Source organism: Sapajus apella, unplaced genomic scaffold (genome assembly GCF_009761245.1).
Source record: "Sapajus apella isolate SASKATOON/1434 unplaced genomic scaffold, GSC_monkey_1.0 scaffold13, whole genome shotgun sequence".
NCBI lineage: Eukaryota > Metazoa > Chordata > Mammalia > Primates > Cebidae > Sapajus > Sapajus apella.
Genome location: NW_022436953.1, coordinates 27,933,362 through 27,959,408, shown reverse-complemented (window position 1 = coordinate 27,959,408; position 26,047 = coordinate 27,933,362). Strand labels below are relative to the sequence as shown.

The window sequence follows — 26,047 nt, the reverse complement described above, 5'->3', positions numbered from 1 at the left end:
ATGCCTTTTAAGGATACCAGAAAAACACCTGTGGAAACAGAGGTGGCAATTCACCAAATCTGAATCACTGTAATGAGCCACAACATAAAATCCCTGGAGAAGGTATGTACTGACGTGATCAGAGGAGCAAAGGAAAAGAATCTCAAAGTGAAAGGACCTACCAAGACTTTGAGAATCATTACAAGAAAAACTCCTTGTGGCGAAGGTTCTAAGACATGGGATCGTTTCCAGATGAGAATCCACAAGCGACTCATTGACTTGCACAGCCCTTCTGAGATTGTTAAGCACATGACTTCCAACAGCATTGAGCCAGGAGTTGAGGTGGAAGTCACCATTGCAGATGCTTAAGTCAGCTATTTTAATAAACTGATTACCAGTTGTTAAAAAAAAAAAAGAATAAGTGTGCTAATAACTCTTTGTTAATCCCTATTCTATGTAGCTGTTAGACATGCTGTGCTTACAGTCACATAGTACATTCTATGTCACTGTACTTTAACCAAGATATCTGTGCTGGACGTGCTCACAGGCACATCCCAGCTCTCTATTGCTTTTACCTGTTTAGAAAAGTTTTAAGTTGGGCCGGGCGCGGTGGCTCACGCCTGTAATCCCAGCACTTTGGGAGGCCGAGGCGGGTGGATCACGAGGTCAAGAGATCGAGACCATCCTGGTCAACATGGTGAAACCCCATCTCTACTAAAAATACAAAAAATTAGCTGGGCATGGTGGCGCGTGCCTGTAATCCCAGCTACTCAGGAGGCTGAGGCAGGAGAATTGCCTGAACCCAGGAGGCGGAAGTTGCGGTGAGCCGAGATCGTGCCATTGCACTCCAGCCTGGGTAACAAGAGCGAAACTCCGTCTCAAAAAAAAAAAAGAAAAGTTTTAAGTTGTTAGCCGGTTAGGTTTTAGTTTAGATTGTGAGGTCTGGCTCCAGTCAACAGAGATCAGACACAGCAGTAAGGATGACCCCAAATGCCTAAGGGATAAATGTGTGTGTTTTCCTTTGTTGATTGTACTCTCATGGCACAGTGGCTAGCAAGGGTACCCTTCCTGCAGTCCAGGAAGTAAAAATTGCATTGCTGAAAGATCCTTTGTCTCAGTGCTAATTTTTCTTTGCAGCACCCAGCATCTATTTCCAACAGGGAAGTAACCATTTTCCTGCTGGGTTCACCTTGCATCCCCAGGGTGGCCCCATTTCTTTGACTGAGTGATGGAGTGACTATTGCCACTAGCTTTGGGGCCAGACCCTCCAAGTTCCAGTCGTGGCTCCACGCATCAAGTCCCAACCTAAAGGCATGCAAGATACTTTGTCCCTTGGTCTCTTTAGCCATAAGCAAAAACTAGTAACAGTAGTTACCTCTTAGTACGTTCTGGGGGGTAAACGAGAAACCAGTGTGAGGAAGCCTGGCCCCTCCTAAGGGCTTGACGAATGTCAACTATGTAGTTCTAAGCCTGAATGGGCCATCCCAGGATGATCAGATCTGTCATCATTACAACACGCCAGGAGTTGAAGTGGGCAAAAAACATCAGGTCAGACATGCTGGCGGGCCAAGGGCTTTGCAGCTTTCCACCAGACACTCAAACCGTGAGAGCTGCGGGCTCAGCATCCTGCTGGCCAGGAGTCCCCAAACCTGGCTGTGCTTCAGAGGAGACGAGGGGTTTAAAAGGCAACAGACCAAAAAGCTCTCCAGGTGATCCTGATGGGTGGCCAGGTTCATGGACTGCTGAGCTGCCCTAGCTCCCTTACAGAGGGCAGTGGTGGGGAGGTGGAGACGCAGGGAGAAACGATCTGTCCAAATTCCTGCAGTCAGTGGCCAAGCTGGGCCCAGCACTTGCCGTGTGACCTCAAAGCCCCCATCGTCTACCCTCAAGGGTTTCCTACAGCACTGACAGTCAGGCCCTCTTGGCCAGAAGCCACCTGGGAGGAAGTGACCCAGCCAGGAATCATCCCGAAGCTGCCTGAATGCCTTGTGTCCTTGGAAGCATTTTTGTCATCTAAAAGGTGGAAGACTGCACTTCCTGGTAACATAGTTAAACACATTCCTCTAGAAGAAAGGCTGGGGCCGGGCACAATGGCTGGCTGGGCACATTGGCTCATGCCTGTAATTCCAACATTTTGGGAGGCTGAGGCTGGCAGACCACTTGAGGTCAAGAATTCAAGGCCAGCCTGGCTGACATGGGGAAACACCATCTCTACTAAAAATACAAAAAGTAGCCAGGCATGGTGGTGCGTGCCTATAATCCCAGCTACTCGGGAGGCTGAGGCAGGAGAATCACTTGAATCCAGGAGGCAGAGTTTGCAGTGAGCCGAGATTGGGCCACTGCACTTCAGCCTGGATGACAGAGCAAGATTCTGTCTCAAAAAATAAATAGGCCGGGTGTGGTGGCTCACACCTGTAATCCTAGCACTTTGGGAGGCCGAGGCGGGTGGATCACATGGTCAGGAGTTCAAGACGAGCCTGGCCACAATGGTGAAACCCCATCTCTACCAAAAATATGAAAAAATTGGCCAGGTATGGTAGCGGGTGCCTGTAATCCCAGCTCCTTGGGAGGCTGAGGCAGAGAATCGCTTGAACCCTGGAGGCAGAGGTTGCAAGATCACACCACTGCACTCCAACCTGGTCAACAGAGTAAGACTCCATCTTAAAAAATTAATTAATTAATTAAAATAAGTAAAAGAATGCCACTCCTTCATGAAGGGTCATTTTAGCTGAATCTAAGTAGGAGCCTTCACCTTGTGGACACAAAGGACACCCTGGCTGGGAGGCTGGGTTGAGCCCTTTACATTTGGAGAATTGTTTCCTGCAAATCAGGAAGAGCTGAGCTCAGCCATCTGTTTTAGAATCCCCTCTTTTCAGGAGGAGGGTAAATATCTATGTTTGGAAATGAAGAATAGGTGTCAAATGACAGTCATTTCTCTTTAATGGCAGACATTTGTTAATGATTATATAAGTGTACAGAGGTGAGGCTGTCACAGTCTGGACATCACGATTTCCTAGAAATATATTTGCATTGAGGACCAGATGGCATTTGGACTGCCAGAGACACCGAGGCTCAGATGAGCAGGTCTTTGCTCCTGCCTCTCTCTCCTCCTGCTGGCCCGGCTGGCAGTGCCAGGAAGGGGCCTTGTCAGCTGACTCCTGCACTGGTGGTCTCCCCTGGGAGGGAGGGAGAGAGGAAGGGTTCATGGGACACACGCAGGCCTCACCATCAGGCAGCTTCGGGATGATTCCTCGCTGGGTCACTTCCTCCCAGGTGGCCTTTGGCCAAGTGGGCCTCACTGTCATCACCAAAGAGCGTGGATAATGCCACCTATGTGATGCAAGGAAGGTGCCCGCCCAGAGCCTGGCAGTGGGTGTGCTGTGAGTGACAGCAGCTGTGGTCACCAGGCCTGGACTCCTCCCTGGCCTGACCTGTTTTGGGGCTGAGACGCTGGCTCACTGCCACGCTGTGCTCTAAAAAGGGAATGTAGTCTCAGGTCCCAGGCAGGGCAGGAAACAGAGCCTCATTCCCAGCCCACGTGCTCCTCACAGGCCTCAATCTCCCCATGGAGGATGAGGGCCAGAGGGAGGGGCTCTGGAGCTCTTCCAGCCTCAACAGGCTACATATTTGAATGACTGGAGGCTTAGACTGGCTGCTCATTAAAATCACCTGCTGTGGCTGGGTCCAATGGCTCACGCTGTAATCCCAGAACTTTGGGAGGCCAAGGCGGGCAGATCACCTGAGGTCAAGAGTTCAAGTGAAACCCCGTCTCTACTAAAAATACAAAAATTAGCCAGGCGTGGTGGTGGGTGCCGGTCAACTCAACCACTTGGGAAGCTGAGGCAGGAGAATCTCTTGAGCCCAGGAGGCAGAGGTTGCAGTGAGCCGAGATGGTGCCACTGTACTCAGCCTGGGTAACAGAGTGAGACTCTGTCTCAAAAAAAAAATAAAAAACATAAAATCACCTGCTGAGCTCCTGAACCCTGCCAATGGCCCCAGCTCTGCTCCAGAAGCCCCAGAGATGGGCCCCAGCGTGGCATTTGTTAAAGCTCACCCGGGGATTCTGACATGTAGCCAGGGTAAAGAACCACTGATAAGAGAAATGTCACTTCAGGGCATTGATTAGCTTAGCCTCACGAGGTCTCCTCACTTGGCCCTATCCCAGCCATGGGGCTAAGTTAAAAGCAGGTCTTCAAAAGCCAGCCAGCAGGACCTGATCTGCCTGCCCTGGCTGGGGAGAAAACAGGTTGGCGGAGGCAGGAGACTGGCATGGGAATCTTAGGGGAAGAGGTCAAGCATAACCTGGGCTGTGGTCCTGGGAGGGCTTCCTTGCACATGCGCAGAGGATCCTACTCCCAAGCACACCCACCCTGGGCTGGGAAGGGCAGCCCGCTCCAGGATGGAAAGCACAGTTCTTCCTACCTTTCCCCAGGCCTCTTTCCAATAGCTGGGCCAGCCAGGCAGCAGCCTCTGACCCCTTCCAGGTCTTTGGTGGTCTGCAAAATGCTAAGGATTGAGAGGCCAGTGATTTTTCTTTTTCTTTTCTTTTCTTTTTTTTTTTGAGATGAAGCCTCACTATGTTGCTCAGGCTAGTCTTGAACTCCTAGGCTCAAGTGATCCTCTTGCCTCAGCCTCTCAAGTAGCTAGGACCACAGGTATGAGCCACAGGCCCTGTGAGGCCCAACTGTTTTAACAACATCATCACCATCCATTTCTTCAGGGCTGGCTTAGTATCCGGCCAGTACTAACTACTTTCCATACATTAGCCAAGACCAGGGGTGGTAGCTCACACCCGTAATCCTAGCACTTTGGGAGGCAACATGCCTGGACAACATGGTGAATACCCAACTCTACCAAAAACGTACCAAAATGAGCCAGGCATGGTGATGCACGCCTGTAGTCCCAGCTACTCAGGAGGCTGAGGTGGGAGGATGGCTTGAGGCTAGGAGACAGAGGTTGCAGTGAGTTGAGATCGTGGCACTGCGTTCCAGCATGGGTGACAGAGCCAGACTCTTGTCTCAAAACAACAACAACAACAACAACAACAACAAAAATTAGGCAAAATTTAATTCCCACAGCATCCCAGTGAGGCGGGTGGTATGGTCCCTATTTCATAAAGAAATAGGCTGCTCAGTGCAGTGGCTCACACCTGTAATCCCAGCACTTTGGGAGGCTGAGGTGGAAGGACAACTTGAGCCCAGAAGTTTCTGACCACCCTGGGCAACATGATGCAACCTCATCTCTATAAAACATTTAAAAAGGCTGGGCACAGTGGCTCACACCTGTAATCCCAGCACTTTGGAAGGCCGAGGCAGAAGGATTGCTTGAGCCCAGGTGTCCGAGACCAGCCTGGGCAATATAGTGAAAACACAGTGACACTTCATCTCTACCTGTAGTTCCAGCTACTCAGGAGGCAGAGGTGGCAGAATCACTTCAGCCTGGGAGATCAAGGTTGCACTAAGCTGAGATCGCACCACCGCACTCCAGCCTAGATGACAGAGTGAGAGTGTCTCTTAAGTAAATAAATAAATCAGCTGGGCATAGTGGTATGCACATGTAGTCCCAGCTCCTCAGGAGTCTGAGGTGGGAAGATGGCTTGAGCCCAGGAGGTTGAGGTTGCAGTGAGCCATGTTCATACCACTGCACTCTAGCCCGGGTGACAGGACAAGGCCCATCTCAAAAAAAAAAAAAAAAAAAGTAAGGCTGGGCACAGTGGCTCATGCCTGTACTTTGGGAGCTAAGGCAGGTGAATCACCTGAGGCTGGGAGTTTGAGACCAACCTGACCAACGTGGAGAAACCCCATCTCTACTAAAAATACAAACAAAATTAGCTAGGCGTGGTGGCTCATGCCTGTAATCCCAGCTACTCGAGAGGCTGAGGCAGGAGAATTGCTTAAACTCAGGAGGCGGAGGTTGCGGTGAGCTGAGATCTTACCACTGCACTCCAGCCTGGGCAACAAGAGTGAAATTCCTTCTAAAAAAAAAAAAAGTAAAAGAACTGAAAGAAAGAAAGAAACTTGGTAACTGGCTCAAAGTCTCACCGAGAGTAAAAGTGCCAAGCCAGAATTCACTCCTAGTCTGAGAGGCCCAATTGCCCATGCGCCACCTTCTGCTAAATCACCCTGCTCCTGCCCCCCATGTGGCTCTGAGTCTATACTGCGTAAAAATGCAACCTTGTTGGTGTGCGTGAAGCTGGGGTCCAAGCTCTTCACAGCTAGTTCTTTCAGCTATGACCCACTTGCAGCAAAGCCCCATTCAAGAGTTCATCAGGGATTCTGCTTCCAGCTGTGATGCAATAGCTTTGAGCCTGCCAATTTTCCCCCTGAAAACAACTAGAAAAACCAGATAAACACACACACACATGCACAGAGTCTGTTTGAAAGTATATGATGACTCCTGAGACAGCTAAACTTAAAATAATACTTGATTTTTCCAAAGAAGGCAAAAAAGAGAAAAAAAAAGAAATAAAACAGATAAGATAAATAGAAAATAAATATTAAAGCCAGGCGCAGTGGCTTACGCTTGTAATCCCAGCACTTTGGGAGGCTGAGGCAGGTGGATCACCTGGAGTCAGGAGTTCGAGACCGGCGTGACCAATATGGCAAAACCCCATCTCCACTAAAAATACAAACAAAATTAGCCGGGCGTGGTGGCACATGCCTGTAATCCCAGCTACTTAAGAGGATGAGGCGGGAGAATTGCTCAAACCAGGGAGGTGGAGGTTGCGGTGAGCTGAGATTTCGCCATTGCACTTCAGCCTTGACAACAAGAATAAAACTCTGTCTCAAAAAAAAAAAAGAAAAAGAAAATAAATATTAAAGTCTTCTATTTAAATACAAACATATCATTATATAAATGTAAATAGACTAAACGCTTCATTAAAATAACTTATGTTTTTAGTGGTTTGATGTAGAATGGCATATTCTGAGGACTGAAGCCCATAAAATTCTTCCATGTAAGACTGCAATGCTGATTTTTAAAAGGGATTGGAAAGAAACTGACTATTCTGAACAATAGTGAAATAGCAGATCCAAAAAGGGCATGGAGAGAATGACCTCAGAAAAAGTCGACACAAGGTTGAAAGCTGCCTCAAATCTACACCACAGGGGCACACTGAAGGCAAGGAAATCACAAAAGCAGCCAGAGGCTGGGCACGGTGGCTCATGCCTATAATCCCAGCACTTTGGGAGCCCGAGGCGGGTGGATCACGAGGTCAAGAGATCGAGACCATCCTGGTCAACATGGTGAAACCCAGTCTCTATAAAAATAAAAATAAAAGCCATCAGAGAGAATGAATGGATCATGTTAAAAAAATTAGACTGACAGCAGCCTTATGAAGGACAGGGCAGTAGGCTAATGCCTTCCAGGGGGAGAAAATCACTGGCAACTCAGAATTGTAAATCCAGACAAAGTATTTTTCAAAGGTGAAAATGAAAATAAAATTATTCACATAAACAAACCTGGGAGACTTTACCACCAACAGAGACTCACTAAAGAAACTTCTGGGGCTGGGCACGGTGTCTCATGCCTGTAATCCCAGCACTTTGGGAGACCAAGGTAGGCAGATCACTTGAGGCCAGCCTGGCCAACATGGCCAAACCCCATCGCTACAAAAAATACAGAAATTAACCAGATGTTGTGGCACATGCCTGTTATCTCAGCTACTTGGGAGGCTAAGGTACGAGAATCACTTGAATCCAAGAGGCTCAGGTTACAGTGAGCCAAGGTTGTACCATTGCACTCCGGCCTGGGGACAGAGTGAGACCCTATCTCCAAAAAAAGGAAACTTCTGGCTGGGCGCAGTGGCTCTTGCCTATAATCCCAGCACTTTGGGAGGATGAGGTAAGAGGATCGCTTGGGCCCAGGAGTTCGAGACTTGCCTGGGCAACATAGGGAGACCCCATCTCTACAAAAAATACAAAAATTAGCTGGGCATGATGGTATGCGCCTGTGGTCCTGGTAATTCTGGAGGCTGAGATGGGAGGATCACTTGGGCCCAAGAGGTTGAGGCTGCAGTGAGCCATGATCTTGTCATTGCACTACAGCCTGGACGACAGAGCGACACCTGTCTCAAAAAAAAAAAAAAGCTTCTAAAGAATGTACATTAGGAAGAGGAACATGATCGCAGCAGAAAGAGCTGAGATGCCACAGGAGGAGGCAGTGAAGAGCTGACAGACGTGACGCTCGCAGTTCCAGGAACTGCCACTCCAGTGATCGCAGCTTTACTGCCAACGCTCGGCCTTGCCTCACCCATGAGCTTGACTTCCATGAGCAGGTTTTCATTATGAACCAACTGCTCTCGTAAGGACACTGATTTCTAAAGTAGCAATTCTTAAAGTGTGGTTCAGAGATTCCTTGGAGTCCCTGAGACATTTTCAGGGGGGTTCATGATGCCCAAACTGCTTTAATAATAATATTAAATTGGCCAGGTGTGGTGGCTCATGCCTGTAATCCCAGCACTTTGGGAGGCTGAGGTGGGTGGATCACCTGAGGTCAGGAGTTCAAGACCAGCCTGGCCAACATGGTGAAACCCCATCTCTACTAAAAATACACGTGGTGGCGGGTGCCTGTAATCCCAGCTACTCAGAAGGCTGAGGCAGGAGAATCACTTGAACTCAGGAGGCGGAGGTTGCAGCGAGCCAAGATTGCACCACCGTACTCCAGCCTGGGTGACAGAGCAAGACTCTGTCTCAAAAAAAGAAAATGATAGTAATACTATTAAATTGTTATTTACCTCTTTCTACTCTTATTATTTTATGAGTGTATGATGGAGTTTTTTGAGGGGCTAGAGATTGAATATAGAAACCGATATGAAAATCTGTCTTCCATTAAGCCAAACATTAAGGAGATTTATAAAAGTGTAAAATAATACTACTGTTCTTACTAAGTGTTTTCGTTTTAGAAAATGTAGTTACTTGGCTGGGTGCGGTGGCTCATACTTGTAATCTCAGCACTTTGGGAGGCCAAGGTGGGCAGATCACTTGAGGTAAGGGGTTTGAGACGAGCCTGGCCAACATGATGAAACTCTGTCTCTACTAAAAGTACAACAATTAGCTGGGTGTGGTGGTGGGCACCTGTAATCCCTGCTACTCAGGAGTCTGAGGAACAAGAATCGCTTGAACCCAGGAGGTAGAGGTTGCAGTGAGCAGAGATCACACCACTACACTCCAGCCTAGGCAACAGAGTAAGACTCTTTCTCAAAAACAAAAACAAAAACAAGAAAAGGAAAGAAAATATGGTTACTTTTCACTTAAAAATGTTATTTGTATTCACATTAGTGGGTTTGTTATTTTTGTTTTTTTTAAATTAAGATACTTTAATTCTGGGGTACGTGTGCAGAACATGCAGGTTTATATACATAGGTATACACGTGCCATGGTGTACACACATCCCTCCCTCAACTTCCCCCGCCAGAGGTCCTGGTGTGTGATGTTCCCCTCCCTGTGTCCACGTGTTCTCATTGTTCAATGCCCACTTATGAATGAAAACGTGTGGTGTTTGGTTTTCCGTTCTTGTGTCAGTTTGTTATTTCAGAAACGAATGGATGAAAATTTTAAGTTTCCTCAATTTTGTAACCAGGTGCAGTGGCTCACACCTGCAAAGCCCAGCGCTCTGGGAGGCAGGATGTGAAGAATGCCTGAGTTGATTCGTTTGAGACCAGCCTGGGCAATATGGCAAGATCTCATCTCTACCTTTTTAGAAAATACAATAAAATAAAAATAAATATAATGCCCTTGATTTTCATTTTTAATAGAAGTCATTGATAAATATAATCCACATAACAAAAGCTCTTTAGGGTCCCCAAATATTTTAAGAGTCTAAAGAGGTCCTAGGACCAAAACATTTGAGATCTGCTATTTGAGCACAATAAAAATAAAAAATTAATAAAATCTGCCAGCAACTGTGAAAAAGTTTTCCCACAGTAGAAGCCAAAACTTCCCCAGTAATTCATCAAACTAACAGACTTTCATATTCTCTTCCTAGTTTTTGGGGGGTAGCTTTGAAGAATATGTATTCAGATTTTTAAAATTTCTTTGAGCTTCTAAATTTCTCTCTTTAAAAATTTTAGACACCATGCTCTTAAAAAGCTTAATAGCCCTCAACTGATCCATCCATAACCTGTCCACCACAACACAGCCCAACATTCATTAAAGGAATACAACAAAATATAGCAATCAAAAACACAAATTGTACAATGTCCAGTACCTACTTAGAAATTACCAGGCAGGCCGGGCACAGTGGCTCACACCTGTAATCTCAGCACTTTGGGAGGCCGAGACGGGTGGATCACCTGAGGTCGGGTATTCAAGACCAATCTGACCAACATGGAGAAACCCCATCTCTACTTTAAAAAATAAAAACAATTAAAAAATTTTTTAAAGAAAAATAAATAGCCGGGCGCGGTGGTTCACGCCTGTAATCCCAGCACTTTGGGAGGCCGAGGCGGGTGGATCACGAGGTCAAGAGATTGAGACCATCCTGGTCAACATGGTGAAACCCCGTCTCTACTAAAAATACAAAAAATTAGCTGGGCATGGTGGCGCGTGCCTGTAATCCCAGCTACTCAGGAGGCTGAGGCAGGAGAATTGCCTGAACCCGGGAGGCAGAGGTTGCGGTGAGCCGAGATCGCGCCATTGCACTCCAGCCTGGGTAACAAAAAAAAAAAACCCTCCAAAAAAAAAAAAAAAAAAAGAAAAAAAATAAACAAATAAAATTAAAAAAAAGAAATTACCAGACATGGGCCAGGCATGGTGGCTCACACATGTAATCCAAGCACTTTGAGAGGCCGAGGCGGGTGAATCAGGTCAGGAGTTCAAGACCAGCATGGCCAAGGTGGTGAAACCCCATCTTTACTAAAGATACCAAAAAAAATAAATAAATAAATTAGCCAGGCATGGCGGTCGGCACCTGTAATCCCAGCTACTCAGGAGGCTAAGGCAGATAATCGCTGGAACCCAGGAAGCAGAAGTTGCAGTGAGCCAAGATAGTGCCATTGCACCCCAGCCTAGGCAACATGAGCAAAACTCCATCGGAAGAAAAGAAAGAAAAGAAAAGAAGAAGGGATGGAGGGAGGGAAGAAGGAAAAAGAAAGGAAGAAAGGAAGAAAGAAAGAAAAGAAAGAGGGAGGGAGAAAAAGAGAGGGAGGGAGGGAAGGGAAGGGAGGAAGAAAGGAAGAAAGAAAGGGAAAATATCTTTTTTTAAATGAAGGCAACATAAAGACCCTTCTCAAAGGAAAAAAAGAAAAAAAAAGCCAGGCAAGATGACATGCACCTGTAGTCACAGCTACTCAGGAGGCTGAGGCAGGAGGATCGCTTGAACCTGGGAATTTGAATCAACCTGGGCAACATAGTGAGATCCCATTTCTAAAAGAAAAGAAAGAAAGCCAAGGGAATTGGTGACTCAGGCCTGCAATCCCAGCATTTTGGGAGGCGGGCAGATAACAAGTTCAGGAATTTGAGACCAGCCTGACCAACATGGTGAAACCCCATCTCTACTAAAAATACAAAAATTAGCCAGTCATGGTGGCGCACACCTGTAATCCCAGCTACTCAGGAGCCTGAGGCAGAAGAATCGCTTGAACTTGGGAGGCAGAGTTTGCAATGGGCCAAGATCATGCCACTGTACTCCAGCCTGGGCAACAGTGGTCCTAACTACTCGTGAGGCTAAGGCAGGAGAATTGCTTGATCCTAGAAGTTTGAGGCTGCAGTGAGCCATGATCAGGTCACATAAACACACACACACACACACACACACACACATACAACCAGACACATATGGCTTCACCAGATAATTATTTCAAACAGTTTAAGAAAAAATAACCCCAGTGTTACACAAACTCTTCCAGAGAATGGTAATAAATGGAACACTGCGCAGCTGATTTTACAAAGCCAATATAATCTTGATTTTAAAACCTGAGCAGGATGTTTATTTATTTCTTTATTTATTTATTTTGAGACGGAGTGTCGCTCTTCTTGGCCAGGCTAGAACAATGTCTCGATCTCAGCTCTCTGCAACCTCCACCTCCCGGGTTCAAGCGATTCTCCTGCCTCAGCCTCCTGAGGAGCTGGGATTATAGGCATCCATCACCAGGTCCAGCAATTTAATTTTGTATTTTTGGTAGAGATGGGGTTTCTTTCTCCATGTTGGTCATGCTGGTCTCAAACTCCTGACCTCAGGTGATCTGCCCGCCTCGATCTCCCAAAGTGCTGGGATTACAGGCGTGAGCCACTGTGCCCGGCCAGAATGTGATAAGAAAGGAAAATGACAGGTGAATCTCTTTCGGGAACATGGATATAAAGTCCCTTAGCAAAATATTAGCAAATGAAATCCAGTGAGATATGCAAAGTGAATACCTTTAACAAGAAACTTGGTTTATTCTACAAATGAAAGATTATTTTAACTTTTAAAAATCAATCAATATGATTTACCACATTTAACTCAAAAAGGGAGAAAATCATATGTGTTTGATTACATTTTATATTCATTTATAGTAATAAAAAGAAACTTACCAGAAAACAAGGAATAAGGCTGGGTGCAGTAGCTCATGCCTGTCATCCCAGCACTTTGGGAGGCCGAGGTAGGTGGATGGCTTGAACCCAGGAGTTAGAGATAAGTCTGGGCAACATGGCAAGACCCATCTCTACACAAAATACAAAAATTAGCCAGGCGTGGTGTCACGTGCATCTAGTCCCAGCACTCAGGAGGCTGAGATGGGAGGATGGCTTGAGCCTGGGGGATGGAGGCTGCGGCAATTGAGTACCTAAAAAAAAAAAAAAAAAAAAGGAAGAAATAAGAAAGAAGAAAGAAAGAAAATAAAAGATTATAGAAGTTTAAGGAAACATTCTCAGTCTCATAGAATATCTGCCAAAAAAGAAATTTACAGAAAGTATCTTATTTTTTTTAATTTATTTATTTTTTGGAAACTGAGTCTTGTTCTATTGCCCAGGCTGGAGCAATGTCTCCATCTCGGCTTACTGCAACCTCTGCCTCCCAGGTTGAAGCGATTCTCATGCCTCAGCCTCCTGAGTAAGTTGGGATTATAGGCATACGCCACCATGTTCAGCTAATTTGTGTGTGTGTGTATTTTGTAGAGATGAGGTTTCACACCACATTGCCCAGGCTGGTCTCGAACTCCTGAGCTCAAGTGATCCCTCTGCCTTGGTCTCCCAAAGTGCTGGGATTACAGGTGTGAGTCACCGTACCCGGCCAGAAAGCATCTTACTGAATGTGGAAAATTGAAAGCTTTCTCTCTGAGATCAAGCATGAGATACATACTTTTATTTAACATTATATTTGAGGCCCAAGCAAGTATGAAAGGTAAAAAGAGAAGTGAAAAGTGTACAGACCGTGAAAGAAGAAATAAGGCTGTCTGTATTGACAGGAAGCATGACTGTATACACAGAAGGGAAAACAATTGTAAACTCTTAGAATTAGTAATCAAAGAAAAGAAAAGAATTAATAATCAAATTTAACAAGGTTACTGAATACAAGATCAGCATCAACAAAAGTCACTTGCCTTTCCATGCACTCGGAACAAACAAGTAGAATGTAAAAATGTTAAGTGATACTATTTACAATAATACAGATGTGCATACAAACATGAAATACACATCGACCACCTGGGAGCAAAACAAATGAAAGGCATGCAAGCTCTCCTTACCAAGTCCAAGGCAGTATGCGGAGAAATTAATCAAGACCAAAATTCATGGACAGCTAGTTCATGGATTAGGAGACTCAATATTGTAAAGATGTCAATTCTTCCCAACTGGTCTATAGCATCAATGCAATATTTTTAAAATCTCAGCAAGATTATATGGGACATGCAAAAATTGACAACCTAATTCTGACATATATATGGAAATGCAAACAGCCAAGAGTGACCAAGAACGAAGCTACAGGATTTATACTACCAGACAGTAACAGTTATTGCTAGCCTACATTAAGATAAAGAGACCTCTAGAACAAAAGAGAGCTCAGACCAGGTGCAGTGGCTCACACCTGTAATCCCAGCACTTCGTGGGGCCAAGGCAGGCAGATTACTTGAGGTCAGCAGTTTGAGACCAGCCTGGCCAACATGGCGAAACCCCATCTCTACTAAAAATACAAAAATTAGCCGGGCATGGTGATGGGCGCTTGTAATCCCAGCTACTCGAGAGGCTGAGGCATGAGAATTGCCTGAACCCAGGAGGTGGAGGTTGCAGTGAGCCAAGGTTGGGCCACTGCACTCCGGCCTGGGGGATAGAATGGGACTCTGTCAAGAAAAGAAAAGAAAGGAAAAGAAAGAAAGAGAGAGAGAGAGAGTGGGAGGGAGGGAGGGCGGGCAGGCTGGAGGGAGGGAGGGAGGGGAAGAAGTAGTGGGGAGGGAGGAAAGAAGGAAAGAAGGAGGGAGGGGAGGGAAGGAGGGAGAGGGAGGAAGGAGGGGGAGGGAGGGAGGAGAGGGAGGGAGGGAGGAAAGAAAGAAAGAAGAAAGAAGGAAGGAAAGAAAAAGAAAGAAAGAAGGAAAGCAAGCAAGCTCAGAAACAGATCTGTGTCTGATTTATGACAAACATAATAATTCAGGGCAGTAGGAAAGGATAATTTTTAACAACTGGGGCTGAATCATCTAGACATTCTTTTTTTTTTGAGAGAGAGGGTCTCACTCTGTCGCCTAGGCTGGAGTGCTGTGGCTATTTACAGGCACAATCAGAGCACACCGCAGCGTTGGCCTCCTGGGCTCAAGCATTCCTCCCACCTCCTGCTCCCAAGTAGCTGGGACTACAGGTGCATGCACCATGCCTGGCTAAGGTTTTTGTATTTGTAGGGATGGGGTTTCCCCATGTTGCCCAGACTGTCTGAATATTCATAGGGAAAAAGTAAATGTTGGCCTTTAGATTACAAAATATACAAAAAATATAACTATTCCTTCATACCATATACAAAAGTTAAAATGTGAAAAGTTAAAACAATAAAGCTTCTTAAAAAAAACCACCCAAAACAAACTCAAAGTTTCATGGCCTTGGGTAGGTAAAAATTTATTTATTTATTTATTTATTTTTTGAGACGGAGTTTCACTCATGTTACCCAGGCTGGAGTGCAATGGCGCAATCTCGGCTCACCGCAACCTCCGCCTCCTGGGTTCAGGCAATTCTCCTGTCTCAGCCTCCTGAGTAGCTGGGATTACAGGCACACACCACCATGCCCAGCTAATTTTTTGTATTTTTAGTAGAGACGGGGTTTCACCATGTTGACCAGGATGGTCTTGATCTCTTGACCTCGTGATCCACCCACCTCGGCCTCCCAAAGTGCTGGGATTACAGGCTTGAGCCACCGCGCCCGGCCTAGGTAAAAATTTATTAAACAAGATACTAAAAGAGCCATAAAGGAAAACAATTGGTAAATTAGACTAGATTGTAATTATGAATTTCTGTTCAGCAAAAATCATTTTTGAGAGAGTAAAATGGCCTGGTGAGGTGGCTCACACATGTAATTTCAACACTTCAGGAGGTGGAGGTAGAAGGATTGCTTGAGTCCAGGAGTCTGAGACCAATGGCATAACCTTGCCTCTACTGAAAAAAAAAAATCAGCCGGGAGTGCTGGTGTGCACCTGCAGTCCTAGCTGCGTGAGAGAATCACTTGAGCCTGGGAAGTGGAGGCTGCAGTAAGCTATGATTGTGCCGCTGCACTCTAGCCTGGGTGACAGAGGAAGACCCTCTGTTCCCTCCACCCAAAAAAACAGTAAAAAGACAAGCTATTAAATGGGAGAAAGAAGATAGTTTGTATATATGTGTGTATATATACATACATGCACACACACACACATATACATTGACATGCATGTATATTTTAAACCTCATATCTGGAATATCTATAAGAAAAAACAGACAGCATGGCAGAAAAACAAGTGCAGGACCAAACAGGCTCCTCAGCTTCCGGGGCAATGCAACTGCAAATCGCAGCGTCTACACGCTAGGCAGAATGGCCTACACGATTCACACTGACAATACCGATGTGGTTGAAGATGGAGTTCCTGGAAGGCCCACTCTTTGCTGTGGGAGTGTGAACTGGCAGGACAACTTTGAGAAACTGTCGACTGTATCTACTAACGCTGAATATTTGCAGCCTTTCTCACCAGCAGTTCTCCCTTAGCTATCCATAGACCCCAAATAAATGCAGACACCTGACATCTGTTTCCCAAAACACACAACGAGAATGTTCACACCGGCAGCATTGGCACCCTCCTTTCAAAAGTCTCAAATGTCCATCAACAGTTGGCCATTAGGTACTCAATAACCTGAATCAATCATGCAAGCATCATGTCGGGTAAAAGAAGCAGGGATGTCTACAACCAGACAAAATCAATTTCTGTTGAGAGAGGATCACGGAGTGAGGGGTAACGACCAAGGGGGACATGAAGGGGCATGTAAGCCACAGGCATGTTCTGTTTTTATGTTTGTTCTTTGTTTTTTGAGAGTCTCATTCTGTCGCCCAGGCTGGAGTGCAGTGGTGCCATCTCAGCTCACCGCAACCTCTGCCTCCCAGGTTCAGGTTCAAGTGATTCTTCTGTCTCAACCTCCCGAGTAGCTGGGATTACAGGCACCCACCACCATGCCCAGCTAATTTTTTTTTTTTTTTTTTTGAGATGGAGTCACTCTCTGTCTCCCAGGCTGGAGTACAAGGGTGAGATCTCAACTCACTGCAGCCTCTGCCTCCCAGGTTCAAGTGATTCTCATGCTTCAGCCTCCCAAGTCACTGGGATTACAGGCATGCACCACTACACCCAGCTAATTTTTGTATTTTTAGTGGAGACGGGGTTTTGCCATGTTGGTCAGGCTGGCCTTGAACCCATGACCTCAGGTGACCCACCCACCTCAAACTCCCAAAGTGTTGGGCTTACAGACGTGAGCCACCATGCCTGGCCAAATGTTCTGTTTCTTAATGTTCGTGCCTGTTACATAGATATGTTCACTTTGTGAAAATCTGACAAGAAATACATGTATAGTTTGTGTCCTTTTTTGTATATATGTTACACCTTGATAAAAACCTACTGGAACAAAAGAGAAGGGAAGGGAAGGGGTGGTGAGAGAGGGAGAGATGGAGAACAGAAAAGAGAAAGAGTGAAGGGGAGAGAGAAGGTGCTAAGAAAATGGGGCTGCAATGGGTCCCACCTGGTCTCCCGGTGCCTGGAGCACCCTCTCCCAGCGTCTGCTCAGGCACAGCGCACTCAGGCCGGGTCAGGAGCAGATGGCTACAGCAAGGTGCCAGGGCTCTCTCTTGCCATCCCCCTTCTCCTGAGGGCTTGGATGTCACTGAGCCTCGCCCGTAACTCTGTGCCCACTCTCCCTGGGTGGGTGGAGATTTGAATGCCAGCCTCCGGATGAAAAAGGGGATTAATTTGATCCTCCACCTGGGTACCCATGAGCAGGCAGGCCAAGGACTGAGCAGGTGGAAGGTGTGGATGAGCTGCAGAAATGAGGTTGACTTCTGCTGGATACAGCCTTCCCTGTCACAGCCTGAGCAGGGGGAGGAGGGTGCTTACCAGGACAAGGGCCACAGAGATTGCAGCTGCCCCAGGCAAGTCCCCTTACCCTTCCCACTCTGGCCAGCCTGCATCCAAGGTGCCAGGACACTATGAAGAACGTCCCGGGCTGGGCTAAGGACAGCCATGCTTCCTGAGCAGGATGCCAAGCCCCGTGGGGGCTCAGAGCAAATGCTCCAGCCTGTTCTTTGTTTATTTCAATCTGGGACGAATGTTGCCGGAGAGGATCTCTGCTGTCCTTCCTGAGCTGACATTCTCCAAGCCCGTCATGGTCTGGAGCAGACACAGCTGTAAGAGGAGGCAGGAGGCCTGGGCTCTGGGTCTTTCAGTGGCTCTGTGACCTTGGGCCCATCACCATGCTACTCTTGCCTCGGTTATTCTCTCTTTGTGAAATGAGGGGTCAGCATCCTATGTCGTCCAATATGGTAACTACTAGCCACATGGCATGCAGCTTCTTTTTTTTTTTTTTGAGTCGGAGTTTCGCTCTTGTTACCCAGGCTGGAGTGCAATGGCGCAATCTCGGCTCACCGCAACCTCCGCCTCCTGGGTTCAGGCAATTCTCCTGCCTCAGCCTCCTGAGCAGCTGGGATTACAGGCACGCGCCACCATGCCCAGCTAATTTTTTGTATTTTAAGTAGAGACGGGGTTTCACCATGTTGACCAGGATGGTCTCGATCTCTTGACCTCGTGATCCACCCGCCTCGGCCTCCCAAAGTGCTGGGATTACAGGCGTGAGCCACCGCGCCCGGCGGCATGCAGCTTCTTAAATCTAGATTTGAATGAATTAAAATTGAATGAAATTTAAAACGTAGGCCGGGTGCAGTGGCTCACACCTGTAACACGAGAACTTCGCTTGAGGTCAGGAGTTTGAGGGCAGCCTGGGCAACAAAGTGAGACCCCATTTTTACAATTTTTTTTTTTTTTTTGAGACGGAGTCTTGCCCTGTCACCAGGCTGGTGTGTAGTGGTGCGATCTCGCCTCACTCTGTCTCAAAAACAAAAACAAACAAACAAAAAAGACTTTGTCCATAGTTTCAAGTTATGTCTATGTGAGTGTAACTCGGGAACTGTTAAGTAACGGCTCTCTGGAAATAATAAGCATAGCGTAGATTCCTGGCACACATGTAAGATAGGAAGTTAGGAGATGCATTTTACACAACCCTTAAAGAGTTCATCTCAATCTGTCACAATCCTATCCTTTTTTTTTACTTCCAGGCTGGAGTGCAGTGGCGCAATCTCAGCTCACTGCAACCTCCACCTCCTGGACTCAAGCGATTCTCCTGCCTCAGCCTCCCGAGTAGCTGGGATTACTGGTGTCCGCCACCATGCCAAGCTAATTTTTTGTAATTTTAGTAGAGACAAGGTTTCACCGTGTTGGCCAGACTGGTCTTGAACTTCTGACCTCAGGTAATCCACCTGCCTCAGCCTCCCAAAGTGCTGGGATTACAGGCGTGACCCACCTCGTCTGGCTCTGGACAAGATCTTTTGGATGATACACATTCTAGTACAGATAAATCATGCTTCACATCAGTTGAGACCGAATGGCTCCATCTCTACCAAGCAGAACCCACAACTGGTTGGCCACAACAAATGTCCCAAATTTGTACAGATTTACTTTGCAATAAAACACCTCCCAGACTTGTTTGTATGTGAACTGGACTAACAAGGGTCTACATCTCCTAATACTTAATACAACCTAAGGGAAAACCTGGCAGGAAAGGCATTGTCCAGCCTTTCCTGTAAGCATGACACAAAAATCTTTCAAACAGGCTGGCTGTGGTGGCTCACGCCTGTAATCCCAGCACTTTGGGAGACCGAGGCAGGCAGATCACCTGAGGTCAGGAGTTCAAGACCAGCCTGGCCAACACGGTAAAACATGGTCTCTACTAAAAATACAAAAGTTATCTGACTGTGGTGGCACACGCCTGCAATACCAGCTACTCGAGAGGCTGAGGCAGGAGAATCGCTTGAACCCATGAGGTAAAGGTTGCAGTGAGCCAAGATTGTGCCACTGCACTCCAGCCTAAGCGACAGAGCTGGAGTGCAGTGTCTCAGAAAAAAAAAAAAAAAAAGAAAGAATCTTGCAAAGAGAGTATCTGCAAAACCAAGGAGATCCACCTTACATTTTAAGACTCAAAACATCCATGTTGCAGTAGACACATTTGCCTTAAGAAAAATATAAAGAATTGCTCCAGTTTTGAATTACCTTCAATCTCTGAAGTTATTTCTTAAGTGTTTCTCGGAAATTTAGGAAATGGGTTCTGAACTAAGTAAAGTTGAACAGGCTCCAGATTTATTAGGAAAAAAAAGATCAGTGTCAAGGCAAAACAAAATGCGATTTTTATCTGGAAATGAGATAAAGGTTGACTGCAGGGAAGACAGCAGCCCCACCAAGGCTGATCTCATGCTGGCCACAGAGCTGAAAAATTCAAGCGTGGGGAAGAAACCCAGAGAATCAAGAATGTTTCCAGCATCGCCTTTAAGGTGGTGTGCATGAAATAACTCATGTAATCAGTGACCACCATTTCTGAAGTCTTTTGTTATATAAACACTAACTGCAGAAAAGTGATAAAATGCAAACAAGTGAAAGAGAAAAAAATCATCCATCTTGCCACATCTTGGGACAACATTGTAAACACTTAGGTGAATATCCTTCCAGATTGTTTTCTATCAAGAACAATACTAGTTTTTCCCCACAAAAATCAGATCAAACATACCGTTTGGAAACCTGGGTTTATTTGGTGTCTTCCATGTCAAGAATTTTTTTTTTTTTTTTTTTTTTGAGACAGAGTCTCACTCTGTCGCCCAGGCTGGAGTGGAATGGCATGATCTCAGCTCACCATTAACTTCTGCCTCCCAGGTTCAAGTGATTCTCCTGCCTTAGCCTCCCTAGTAGCTGGGACTACAGGCGTGTGCTACTATGCCAGGGTAACTTTTGTATTTTTTAGTAGAAAGAAATTGGACAGGCTAGTCTCGAACTCCTGACCTTGTGATCTGCCCACATCGGCTTCCCAAAGTGTTGGGATTACAAGCACGAGCCACCACACCCGGCCAAGAAATCTTTTTTTTTTTTTGTTATTCGATTGAAGCCTAAAGATGCTGGAGTGCAGTGTCAAGATTCCAGCTACTGCCACTACCACCTACAGGGTTCAAGTGATTCTCGTGCCTCAGCCTCCCCAGTAGCTGGGATTATGGGCATTCGACACCACGCCAGGCTACTTTTTGTATTTTTAGTAGAAATGGGGTTTCACCATGTTGCCCAGGCTGGTCTTGAACTCCTGAGCTCAAGGGATCTGCCCACCTCAGCCTCCCAAAGTGCTGGGATTACAGGTCTGAGTCATTGTGCCCACCCATCTTTTTGATTTCTACCTCAATATTGTTAATGGCTGCAAAGACTATTTCTTCTGGAGTGTATCAAAATTTAACCATTCCCCTACATTAGCATTCATGTCACTTCCTGGTTTTTGCTATTACAAATATACTGCAATGAGCTTTCTTTTGTTAAGCACTACATTCTGGACCACATGTCACATCTGGCATCCAGAGGGACATTTGCTTGCAGATGTTACAAAGCCTCACTGCTAGAAGGTACTCCTCCCCCCATCTCTAGGGATCAGAAGAACCCCAGAGTAACCCAGTTTGGAGGTACTGTATGTCCTGACTCACCTTATTTAGGACATTACAAAAATCACTGTATAAAAGGAAGACAGCTAAGCTACATCCTAGATTTTTCCAAAATCTGTGTGTCATAAAGTTGATAAGTAAACATTTTTCATTATTTATTAGCACCACATTTACAAATCCATTTGCCTTCAGGTTTCCTGCCTGTCTGGCAGAATTCAAGTTTGCTATGGGAAAGGACGAAGCAGATCCTATTGAAAAAAGAAAGATCTTTCAGTAACTGAAATGAAACCTACAACCACGTAAGTCAGACCCAGAACACAGTTAATAACCATGAGTTATTTCCACTATATTTTTATTTCACATCATCTCAGATTCTTTTTATCTCCTTAAAACACAGACTTACAAGACAATTTAAATATTTTTGTTAAAGCAGTTATGGTCAATGCCCCACTGTGTCTGCAATTAAAAAATACATATCCTGAATATTTGGGGATGAGATTTCTGTTTTAATTTGACTCCAGAAAAAGCAACTACAATACGTAATTGGGCATTTCCAGACTTTGAAGTGAAAGAATCCAGTCTCCTTTTCTCCAAATTCTTGGAGGTGTTGAGTAGAATCCTAAAACGCTGTAATTCGCACGTTAAAACCCTGCTGGAAACACTCTCCCCTTGCATTTCGGAAGAGATACACATCACTCAATCGGAATGGCACCCTTAGAATCCAGAATACATGTGTTAGCCAGCCGACCCTCCTTCTAAAGTGACCCCACAATTCCTAAGACACTCTTGGGTAACAAGTTCTACAGTATCTCCATTGTTAGGGGATCCAGGCTGAGGAATCACTTTAAACAAGATCTGTTCTTCTGTGGAAGATGCCTTTTAGGGCCCTTTCCAAGACTCGGTTTTATACTCAATTGATACTTAGTCTTGTAGGTAACCTGAAATCAACAGAAACGTTTTGGAAACTGAAACTTCTGAAAAAAAACAGAACATTTGAGCAAGTGGTGTTCCTGGATTTCTCCTGAAACCAGCCTGACAAAAGCTTTGTATGAGGTGAGTTTTGATACCCTTTAAAAAGCTCTTCCAAGTTCATTATGAATTGCCAGGATGAGTACACTGGGGCAAGGCCTCATCCGGTGCCGAGACAGACATGAAAACAACGGTACCGTGATTAAGTAAGTTTTTATTGTCACATTTAACCGCTTTGTCAGATATACATTGTAGGTTTCAGTATGGCATCAAAATAAAAATATTTTCCTGAATGTCAAAACCTGAACCAAGGAGATGGCAATGGCACTCAAAAAATAAACTCACGCTGGTGCTGAAGCTGCTGAGTGGGTAGGTAGCTGATCACAACTGGAACACATTTGCAGAGACAGTGGTCTGCAGCACTTTAAATCAAATGGCAGTGGTGTAAGGCCAACAAAACCAGGAGAGTAGTTAACATACAGACGCCCACAGAGCGGCTATCCAAGGAATGGCAGTTGTAGCGTTTCACTTTTGGTCTGTATCATATCGTCTAATTTAGCACTGGAACTGGAGCTGAGTAAATGTCTATCCTATAAACCGAAACTACTTTTTCAGAACCCAGATTTTAAGCCTCTCCAACAACTTCTTTATTCTTACAGGTTTTAACTAGTTCAAAGGAAAGGCAGTTAAACTCCAAGTATTAACCTTGTGGCCGTCCTTGTCATAAATGGCGGGTCTTGCCATTTCCAAACCAGAAGCCGACATGCTCCTGAGTGTCTTAGTGGTTTCACACATTGTGGGCAAAACTAGAAAACAAGTAGTCATTAAATAAAAATTTAAGTGCATCCCAAGAGAGTCTCTACACATACTGTGATTATTCCCCAAATGGCAACTTAAAATAAGTATGGTTATTCAGCTTGAAAATGAATCTTTATTCACCAATATTCCCAAACAGTTTATTATTAAATGTCTTTCCTCCACAAATAAAACTAACACTAGGATTTGTCAGAAGATCTAAATGAGTTATATCCCTTCTGTATGAACTCAGCTAAACCTACCGTGTCTGGAATCTGTTCATTATAAAACTCAGGTCTGGTACATAACTCCCTCTGTTATCCACAGCTGTGTGTCCTTTAAGATTCCAGAACAGAGACCATAAATGTGCTAGTGCAACACAGCAGTCACTGTAATCCACCAAGAAAAAAATAATTAATTTATTTTATGACATATTTATTTTGATGATTACTTACTGGTAGTTAGTATCTCTACTTTTTTTTTTTTAAAGGCAACCATTTTAAGTGATAATACATATCAGGCTAGTAGAAAAAAGTTGAAAGCCCTCTTTTTTGATCTCACAAATTCATGCAGACAAGAGAAGGTATATCTGATTTGTTCCAATCAGGCTTCTTAGAATTAACAAAATTTCTTTTCTGGCAAAGATGAATTTGGCTCATCATAGAAAGAAGTTCTTTGAAGGCTGCTGCTAAACTTGTTTCCCTTTGAAAAAGTAAATTTCAAGGCATGATAGTGCAAGAGGTAAGTTTTTGATTTATAGAACATTTATAGACTAATTGTGCTTAGTCTCTAATTTCCAATTTATTTTAAAGAACAGAAACTACACTGATAAGTTTCACTTTGCCTAAATTTACCAGTACATCCATGAATCGCACCAGAATTAGGACAATTTGATTATCTTAATTATTCTGTCATGAAACTTGCACCCTACATCCAAAGGTAAACACCAGCGGATGGAGGCTCCTACCAGTTCTGTGCACAAGGACTCTCTTCTTGGGAGTCAAGGTATCTGAGAAAGCAGTTCTCCCCCCAGATTAAGTTATCAAAAACCCTCTCGGTAAGCAATGAAGAAAAACAGTGCTAGGTGCAGAGTTTCTTTTGTTTAGTTAAATCTGGGAGGTCTGAGTGTTCCTGGGGTCCTCGTCGGGATGTGTCATGGGTCGAGAATCCTTCGAATGTGAGTAGTCGCTATTAGAGGGCTCTGTAGGGTCAATCAAATTTTCATAATCACTGTCGTCTGAATCCTCGCCACTGTCTCCAGCTGCTCTTTGGGAAGGAGGAAGGTCGGCTCCACTTCCAGGATACTTCAGTCCGGCACTGGTGGAAGCATAATTGGAAGAGCCCACAGCTTGAGGTCGAGGCATAAAAACACTCCTTTCCATGCGAGAGTGGCTCAAAGTACTTTCTTGATTGTTTGGGTGAAAATCAGAATAGGGGGGAGGAGGATCAGAGGCCTCTGCATCTCCAAGGGTACTTCTACCTTCAGCTGCAAACCCAGAATAGGGCATCCGAGGACTGAACGCTGGTTCCAAACTTTCACACGGCACCTGTCTGCTTAACACTGCCTGCTGCAATCCTGGATGAAAACAAAGAAACTTCTAACACTTTCTAGATTCTCACAGCTTTTCATCTCAATATATAACAGGGTCAACCCAAACGTTCTGGAAAGTAGCAGTGGGGCAATGAAGTTGACTGCTACTAATTATTTTACAATTGCATAGTGCTTTATAATTTACAAAGCATTTCCCTAAACATTAAATTCATTTAAGCCCACGACAAATTTCTGAAGTGTTATCATTATCATTACTATTACGGTTTCCATTATATATGCCAAGAAACCAGAGTTCAGAAAGGTGAGGTGATGTGACTCTGGGGACAGCGGGAAGTGGGCCTGAGACTCAGAATGCAGGCTGTGTCACTCCACATCCTGTGCTAGTTCCCGGGTGTGGGGCTCACTGCCTGACACTGTGGGGCCCCAAGGTTGAAATGGTAACGTCCTGTACACGGCATGGGAGTGTGAGATTCTTTTCTCAGCAGCATCCTATCAGAAAACCAATTTATTTATAGCTACCTGTCATAATACACTTATACACCTCTTTCTCGTTAAAACTTTAAAAGCCCTATTTGTTAAGTAGGTACTGAACCCACAGCTTTACTCTATTAATGTTCTGAAAGAACCCACATAGTCTATATAGCCTTGAAGGTTTTTCTAGGTAACATTTAAATTTTTCTTAAAAACTACTATACAACTGATGCACACTTGTGCAATATTTAGAACATTTAGAAACAAAGAAAGAAAATAAAAGCTGCCCACAATTCCATCACCCCAATAACACCATCAGGATAAAAAGAGCACAGGATTTCAAGTGAAGAGACCTAAATTGTAAATATCAGGCCCTTACTTCCTAGCTGTATTACAGAAGTCACTAATCCTTGTTGAACTCCGGTTTTATTACCCAGCTTTGAGTGTTTGTCTGTACATGTACATGTTTGTCTGTACATGGCTGAGATGACCCTGTTTATACTGTTTTATATCCTAGTTTTTTGTTTGTTGAGACAGGGTCTCACTCTGTCACCCAGGCTGGAGTGCAGTGACACAATCCTGGCTCACTGCAGCCTTGACCTCTTGGGCTCAGGTGATTCTCCCACCTCAGCCTCCTAAAGTAGCTGGGACTAGAGGTGCACGCCACCATGCCTGGCTAATTTTTTTTTCTTTCTTTAGTAGAGGGGGTTTTGCCATGTTGCCCAAGCTGGTCTTACACTCCTGGGCGCCAAGTGATGCACCTGCCTCGGCCTCTCAAAGTGCCGTGATTAGAGGCGTTAGCCACCATGGTAGGCCTAGTTTTTTTACTTAAAATATATATTGGGCATTAACTCAAATTCACTTCAATGGTTGTATAATATTCTATCATACATATATATACCACAATTCAAAGAAAATTTACAACGGTAAATTGGCAAATTATACATATTTGTAACATACTGTAATTTATTCAGGGGCCGGGCGCGGTGGCTCAAGCCTGTAATCCCAGCACTTTGGGAGGCTGAGGCGGGTGGATCACGAGGTCAAGAGATCGAGACCATCCTGGTCAACACGGTGAAACCCCGTCTCTACTAAAAATACAAAAAATTAGCTGGGCATGGTGGCGCGTGCCTGTAATCCCAG

General features: G+C 45.1%; 1 protein-coding gene, 1 long non-coding RNA gene and 1 pseudogene across 3 annotated transcripts in view; 1 reads left to right on the top strand and 2 right to left on the bottom strand.

Moving 5' to 3' along the window:
* LOC116554097 lies at positions 1 to 394 on the top strand (annotated as a pseudogene).
* Positions 1 to 18,948, bottom strand: part of LOC116554098 — a 20,128-nt gene extending 1,180 nt beyond the window's left edge. Inside the window, exon 1 of the long non-coding RNA XR_004270046.1 lies at positions 18,910 to 18,948. This is a non-coding gene — a long non-coding RNA (uncharacterized LOC116554098). The remainder of the gene's footprint in view (positions 1 to 18,909) is intronic.
* A 1,925-nt stretch (positions 18,949 to 20,873) lies between these two features.
* Positions 20,874 to 26,047, bottom strand: part of ABRAXAS2 (abraxas 2, BRISC complex subunit) — a 30,547-nt gene continuing 25,373 nt past the window's right edge. The window contains exon 9 of one of the 2 annotated variants that reach the window (XM_032281954.1): positions 20,874 to 21,365. In XM_032281954.1, the coding sequence (XP_032137845.1) occupies positions 21,100 to 21,365 (266 nt within the window). In that variant the 3' untranslated portion in view covers positions 20,874 to 21,099. Of the gene's footprint in view, positions 21,366 to 22,285; positions 24,458 to 26,047 lie in introns of those variants that run through there. The other variant, XM_032281953.1, reaches the window with a different exon arrangement.